The sequence below is a fragment of the Chlorella variabilis genome (genome assembly GCF_000147415.1).
Source record: "Chlorella variabilis unplaced genomic scaffold CHLNCscaffold_31, whole genome shotgun sequence".
Lineage (NCBI taxonomy): Eukaryota > Viridiplantae > Chlorophyta > Trebouxiophyceae > Chlorellales > Chlorellaceae > Chlorella > Chlorella variabilis.
The window spans coordinates 231,424-238,774 of NW_005435057.1; the positions used below are offsets into that span (position 1 = coordinate 231,424).

Sequence of the window (7,351 nt, forward strand, 5' to 3'; positions counted from 1 at the left end):
TGTCCCACCGCATGGTGCGGAGCCCCTGCTGCCAGCACCGCCAACTGCTACGCTCACGCACTAACTGTTTTTGATTTCGTGTTTCATACATGTGTTTGGGGAGGCGTGCGCCGCAAGCGCAGCCTCCAACATCGCACCGTGATGTGACATACGCAGTGTCGGCTGGCTGGCACTGGCAGGCACAGGGTCCAGCTTGGGGGGGGAGAGCAGCTCACGCGTCCTGGCCTCTGCTGGCAGCCACGGTGCCAGGCCAGCCGGGTTTCGCCCTCGTCAACCTGCCACCTTGCCGACATTGCAACATGCTGCCGCTGCGCCGCGCCGCGCCGCACCGCCGCGCGCGCTCACTCAGCGGCCTTGCCCAGTGTCTTGGGCAGCTTCTTGGCAGCCTGCTCCATGATCTCCTTCTTGCTGTAGTAGTGGGGGGCGATCTCCACCTGCGGTACATATGGGCGGTACAGCAAGTGCGCAGCACTGTCGACCTGTGGCGGTACGGTGGCATGGTACCATCCCAGGTTTTTTGGATGCATGTCAACAGCTTGTCAGGCAATGACAAGGGCATGACGTCTTGTTGACAAGTCCCATGTCACACAGGACAAGGGAGCAACATGGGGCTTGTCAACAGGGGGCTTTGGAACAGGAGGCTTGTCGACACCATGTCGGGCGTAACATGGTGTCGACAAGCGTCCTATCCACAAGGGCAAATGTCAACAAGCTGTTGAAATGGGATCCCTGAAGTAAAAGGTAAAGGTAAAGGTGGGGAAGAGCCTAGGCTCCACAGGCTTAACTTCCTGGTTTTAACGTCTAGCTTTAGACCAATATTTGATCTAGGTGTTACAGTCACCCCGCTATGATAGGCCGCGTGAGCAGACCTTGGGCAGGGGGCACACGTGATCAAGGGGCATCAAGAGAGGGGGTGGACCATGGAGCACACTCTCCATGGCTCCGACCACCCTCCCCCCAGCTGAGCGTCCCAAGGTCACCTCACCCTGGCCCCGCTCCCCGTCCTGCCGGACACGCAACCCCCACAACGTGGTGGGGGGCGTGGGGATCCTTGGCAGCTTAGGCCTGCCAAGCCGACAGGTGCCGATGCTGGTGCGGGCTCCCGGCGGCAGGCAGCGCCGCCGCCGGGCACTCAGATGCATCTGAGTGCCATATGGCACACGGGCCCCCATGCCCGCACATCTCCCAGGCACATGAAAATACCAGAAGGCTGCACATGTAAGGGTGCATGCATTGCAGGCAGGAGTGCAAAGTGGCCTGCCGCGGCGGTCGGCTGTGCCATTACTCAATCAGCCGCCGCTACTGTGCTGGGCTTGGCGTTCCCATGCCAACATGCCGGCGTACCATCGCGCAATGGCCAGTGAGTGTGTGAGGTGGTGGTGGGGGTGGTGGGGGTGCCGCTGACCGCTGCTTGCTGACGCTGACGCTGCTCTTACCTGCGGGGGGAGGGGGTGGGTCGGGAGCCAAGGCCGGGCAAAAGATGCCTGGGCCCTACTCAAGGGAACCGGGGGAGTCACTGCGCCAGGGCAGCAGCATGCTCCTCATGGCACCGGTCGGCAAACCGGGCCAGCCGGCCCTGCCTGGCCTGGCCGAGGAAGGCGGCCAGGGAGGGCAAGGCGTGGCCGGGACTGTGGAAGAGCTCAGCATACTCCTCCCTCAGCCCAGCGTATAGGGGGCAGTCATACACTGCGTGGCGTACGTCCTCTAGAGGGGCCTGGCAGCGGGGGCATGGGCGCTGGGTGCGGTCCAGCCGCTGCCACCGGCCTGTCTCCTCAGCCATCCAGTGCGACCCCGTGCGCCACTGCGCCAGGCGCACCCGGCGCCGGCGCTCGGGCACATCGCACAGGAACGACGCAGGCGTGTAGGCCTCCGTAGAGAGGCTGCCCCCCCACACGTCCTCAATGTACCGCTGCACCTTAACGGATGCGTGCGTGTACGTCTGCCTGACGCGCCAAGTGCAGTACCCCCACTAGTAGTGAATGGGTCCCGGGGAGGCCTGTGCCGAAGCCTTCGCGATTCTATTAGGCGTTCCCGAAGGAATTGGCTTGGATTGGCGCTGAGCCGGTCAGCTATGCCGCGTTTGTCCTCACAAAGTTTCGACATGGGAGGGATCGAACCTGTGCCCTCTCAGAGGGTTTAGACACTAGCTCCAGCGACTTCAAAGAAGGCCTTTCTTAGCCGCGGCCTGAAGTGAGCTCTAGGGAATGCTTCGGGCGTTCTCTGCTGCCCAGAAGGCTCCAGGCAGCCTGGACGCCCAGGCGTGGGACCCTCGTCGTCAGCCGCGACGTTAAATAAGGAGCTGGATGAGTGCCGGTGGGTGATACCACAGGCACGAGTTCGAACCCCAGCCGGAACACTAGCTGGGACTTTGCCTCACGGCACCTTCGTGGCGGCATCTGGGCGGCGGACGTCTGCCGGGCAGACCGGCATGGCGCTTGCAAGACGGAGCCTCCCCGGGATGCCATCGGCGGCCAGATTTTCCTCGCTCTGGACAGCCGTCAGGTTTAGCGGGTTCGGCGCCAGCACATTAATGTGCCCAATCCCCGTAACACACACACACACACACACACCCTTGGCCGCGACGTTAAATAAGGAGCGGGATGAGTGCCGGTGGGTGATACCACAGGCACGAGTTCGAACCCCAGCCGGGACACTAGCTGGGACTTTGCCTCATGGCACCTTCGTGGCGGCATCTGGGCGGCGGACGGCTGCCCGGCAGACCGGCATGGCGCTTGCAAGACGGAGCCTCCCCGGGATGCCATCGGCGGCCAGATTTTCCTCGCTCTGGACAGCCGGCAGGGTTAGCGGGTTCGGCCCCAGCACATTAATGTGCCCGATTCCCTGTAACACACACACACAGACCCTTGCGCTTTTGCGCTTGCCCCATCCCCCCTGTGCCCGGTCTTCCCGCGTGCCGCCTTCACCTTTGCGGCCCCCGCCCGCCCGCCTGGCCGCTCTCCCAGCTACTGTGCCGGGGTGGGTGGGCCCGCTTTCTGGTGGTGGTGGTGTGCGGGTCCTCGACCTGCCCCTCCCCCCCACTGGTATGCTTGCCGCCCTTGGGCTGGCCATCAGGCGCCCCTCGACTCCCTCCCCGCCCTTTGCGCCCGACCGCTCCCTGAGCCCGCCCTTTGCCGCCCGGGCGGTATTGCATGCTTTCATACAGTCCAGAGGTATTGGGCACGGCTTGTGTGCCCCCAGCCCATCAATGGGCATTGCCTCTGTAACATCACAGATCACAGGACCCCTTGCGCCCTGCTGCCGACCGCAGCACTCGCAGCAGGCGCGGCCGCATGGGGTTAGCCACACACCCAGCGCTCTTCCGGCACCGTTTCACTTCTTTCCGGCGCATTGAAAGCCAAATTCATGCTTTTGGGCAGTCAAGGGCCCTTGCCTGCCGCTCTGGACGCGGGCCCATTACCGCACACCCCAGCCCTAGGTTTTCGCTGGCTCGCTGCCTTGACACCGTCTCCCGGAAGCATGCGAAGGTCACACAAAGACCGGGTGAGCTCAGCGGTGGGCTACCTTGGCCAACTGTCGCCCCCGATTGCTTGGTGGCGGGCCTCACCGAACGCCCGTGTCCGCATTTTGGCGGGTGGGTGCATGCGAGCACGAGGGGAGGATGCCTCCAGGGCAGCGGGACCAGATGGAAACGGGCGGGCCCTGAGATGGCATCCCCCGCCCCGCCACCCGCTCCATATCCCCGCTCTGCCGCCTTGCATGTGGAGGAGGTGCAGGGCCTTGTCATGCACCCCCCCAATGCAGCCTCACCACAATCAGGCAACCTTAAATCTACACTAGCATGACCTACATCTGCCCGATCCCCCCTTCGCGCAGTCCATTGTGCTACTCCCATCAAACCGCTGTCTCCCTTGGTGGCGGTGGCGGGGCGCTGCCCCGGGCCGCCACTCCCCACCAGCCCAGCTGCCTCCCTCGCTGTGCACACCACCAGCAAACACTCTCAGCTCGCCCCTTCCCTCCCTCACATATCCCTTTTCCCAATGTGCATTGCCGCCTTTGCATTTGGGTTGGCGGACGGGGCTGGGGTGCGTCTGCGCCCCCCTCCCCCTGCCCCAGTGTTTTCAGTTTCCCTGCCCCCAGAATGCTGTGTAAATGTGGAACACTGCTGGGAAGGGCAACAAGGGGGGTACATGTGGACAAGAGGTTTACAAGCAGCTTGTTTTCTGCGTTGACATGGCGCTTGCCGACATGGGCTGACAAGCCTCTTACTACAAGCCCCATGTCAGCAAGCGACATGTTGAGTGATCTTGTTGACAAGGGCTGACAAGGGCCCTTGTTTTTGCCTTGACTACACCATGTTGACACGGGGCCCAAAAGTTGGGATGACGGGAGGCAGGCGATTGCCACGGGCAAGCAGGGCAGCAGGTGGGCGGGCAGGCAGGCATAGGGGCAGCCGGCCATCAGACAGCTCCTAGCAAGCTGCAACGTTGCAGAGCAGGGGCAGGGCGGGCGGGGAGGGCTGCAGGCACCCACCAGCCACTCGGGCAAGATCTCAGACACCACCCGCATGTACTCCTTGGTGGTGAGCACTGAGGTACACGTGGGCGGCACGTATTGCGGTACATGATCGCATCACGGCAGTGCATCCACCAGCAGGCAGCAGCGAAGAAAGGCTACCAAGAGCGGGCGCCAGCAGAGCAGCACCGGTATCCGGTGGCAGCAGCAGCCGCGCGAGCACCGGCTGCCAGCGCAGCGCACTGTGCGTGACGCAAGCACAGCGGCCAGCCCCAGGTTCCCGGCAGCTGCTTGCGTTGCATGTCGCCTTGCTCCACCCCTGTTTTATTGGTTTCTTTGCTTTCGTTCGGTCCCCGTCCCGTTTCGGCGGGGAGCCTATGTTGCAAGCTAGTTCTTGCTGTTGTACCAGACTTTAAACCCACACAAGCACAAGCAAGGTGCCCCCCCGGCGGGCAACAGCGCTGGGTCGGGAGCGTAGACCCCCCCAGACAACAGGCATGGGAGAGGGATCCACACCCCCAGCCAATACATGCTGCCAGCAGCGCTCAGCAGCGCTCAGCGGCGCACAACGCTCAGCGGCGGGGGCAGGCGGGGGCTGCGGTAAGCGTGGCGGAGCAGGTGGCGAACCCCACCCGTGCACCCCTGCTGACCGCTTGCATTTCACCTGTTGGCACCAAGGTGTGTGATGCCCAGCATCACACACCTTTTTGGTCGCGGCTAAGAAAGGCCTTCTTTGAAGGCGCTGGAGCTAGTGTCTAAACCCTCCGAGAGGGCACAGGTTCGATTCCTCCCATGTCGAAACTTTGTGAGGACAAACGCGGCATAGCTGACCGGCTCAGCGCCAATCCAAGCCAATTCCTTCGGGAACGCCTAATTGAATCGCCAAGGCTTCGGCACAGGCCTCCCCGGGACTCATTCACTACTAGTGGGGGGTACTGCACTTGGCGCGTCGGGCAGATCAAGTAATGGTCTAAAGCTAGACGTTAAAACCGGGAAGTTAAGCCTGTGGAGGCTCTTCCCCACCTTTACCTTTACCTTTACCAGCAGCCCCTACGGCCTCTCCCCACGGCGCCATGGCCCCCAAGCCTCTTCATTCTGCGACCCCGGCTGGCAGGTCGCCGACAGCGCTCAGTCGCTGCCCGCCCGTCGCCCCGCCATCGCCTCGGCGGCCGCTCCACGCGCCACCAGCAGCGAGGCCGTGGCTGGCTGGCTGGCGGCGTGGGGGCGTGTGGCTGAGGAGCAGGGCTGCCAGGTGCCGCCACGCACCCCGCAGCACAGCCAGCAGAGCCTGAGCAGCGGCGTGCTGCTGGGCAGCCCGCCCACGGCGCCGCTCGGCATCGGCACGCCGCCGTGCACGGCGGCTGTGCCCGCCTTCAGCGTCAGCCTGGGTGGCAGCAGCAGCGGTGGGTTCCGGGAGAGCTGGACCGCGGTGCTGCCATACCTTGAGCCCTCCAGCGCCGGCAACAGCAGCTGCTCCAGCAGCCCTGCGGCAGGCAGCGGCGACAGCTGCATAGGCATCAGGTGAGCAGCAGCTGGGCGGCAGCTGGCAGGCAGCTGGCCTGCGCCCCCCGGGCAGCCCCAAGCTGAGTCCTGCACCTGCTTGGCCTCCTCCGCTTGCCCGCCCTTGGCCTTCCTGCAACCAGCGCCGCTGTGCCCCTCCCCCAACCCTGCCGCAGTGCCGGGCATGCCGCCAGCGCGGGCCAGCGGCTGCGCTGCGCAAAGCTGCCGCAGCCGGCGTGGAGGGCGGCGCCGCCGCCTGTCGCAGCGCCCACCGTGGCGCTCGCCTCGCCGCCTGCCGCCATGCCCGTCTCTCCCTTTGCTGCTTTCGCGGCTGTGACGGCGCCTGCCAGCGCCGACTGGTGGCTGGAGGGTTGGCTGGCGGAGGAGGACGAGGCGGCGTGGGAGCAGGCAGTGAGCGGGGGCAGCGGCTGCGGCGCCTCGCGGCCGCCGCAGCCGCGCTGAGCGCCGGCGCCCCCTGGCCTGCCCCCTTGCCGCGCTGTGGCTCGTCAGCCCTGACCCATCTCCGAAATAAAGTCTGCAGGCAGCAGCGGCAGCCTGCAGTGCTGCAGGCACACCACGCTTGCCATGCGGTTCAGCCCGCCATGTACCATCACCATTGCCTGCTATCGGTTGCACGCCTATAGACTACCAGCGCCCAAACAAACGACAACCTCGCCAGCTGACTAAGTGAACTGTCCGCGCGCCGCCTGTACACCCGCCATGGTTCCCGCCTGTGCCTGTTCCGCGCCTTTGCCGCTGGTGGCCAGACAGCCCCAGCGGCGTCGCTGTTAGGGTATCGTTGAGGTATCAACCCTCCCTGTGACTTGCCCCCGCACCCGTTTTGGGCAGCCGTTTGCCCCTTTTGCTTCATTTTGTATTACATTCTATTGTTTTGTATTGCATTGCAATACATCGCCGCACCTACCTGGTGAAGGAATCTCTCTTCCAAATGCGCGCCTTGTGCCGCACACCCTTCGCTGCAGCCTGCGACCCTGCACCCCTGGCAGGCCCCCACGATTACCACCCTTCATTGCCCTTCATCTGTCGTCCACTCGCCAAATCAATTTTCTTCAAGAACGGCTGAAATACATGGCCAACCTTTTTTCTTCCTTCTTCTTGCCCTCCCCCCTTGTGTACATCTGTCGCCGCCAAGACCTCTTTACCCCATTGTGTGGGTGGGTGGGTGGGTGTGGGGGGCGCCCCCCACCACACCAACATGCCATTTCGGGGACCCCGGGTCACTCCCTCGCTACTATTCGTAAACCTTTGAAATGGATACTGTGCGTGCCCCTTTCGTAGTTATGCCCCTTTCATACGTGTTTACACCCTGTACAGGTGGAAAGCTGCCCCCTGCGGCGCCTGCCCATGCACACATTGG

The 7,351-nt window shown here is 63.8% G+C and overlaps 1 protein-coding gene across 1 annotated transcript in view; it reads right to left on the reverse strand.

Annotated features, from left to right (window-relative positions):
* The window catches only part of CHLNCDRAFT_59259 (hypothetical protein), a gene marked incomplete at both ends in the record, with an annotated part of 30,293 nt that overhangs the window by 606 nt on the left and 22,336 nt on the right, over positions 1–7,351 (reverse strand). The window contains 10 exons of the mRNA XM_005843396.1: positions 138–162; positions 346–434; positions 710–869; positions 1,345–1,436; positions 1,817–1,943; positions 3,566–3,623; positions 4,149–4,437; positions 4,492–4,547; positions 5,415–5,502; positions 5,740–5,957. Coding sequence (XP_005843458.1) covers positions 138–162; positions 346–434; positions 710–869; positions 1,345–1,436; positions 1,817–1,943; positions 3,566–3,623; positions 4,149–4,437; positions 4,492–4,547; positions 5,415–5,502; positions 5,740–5,957 — 1,202 coding nt within the window. The remainder of the gene's footprint in view (positions 1–137; positions 163–345; positions 435–709; positions 870–1,344; positions 1,437–1,816; positions 1,944–3,565; positions 3,624–4,148; positions 4,438–4,491; positions 4,548–5,414; positions 5,503–5,739; positions 5,958–7,351) is intronic.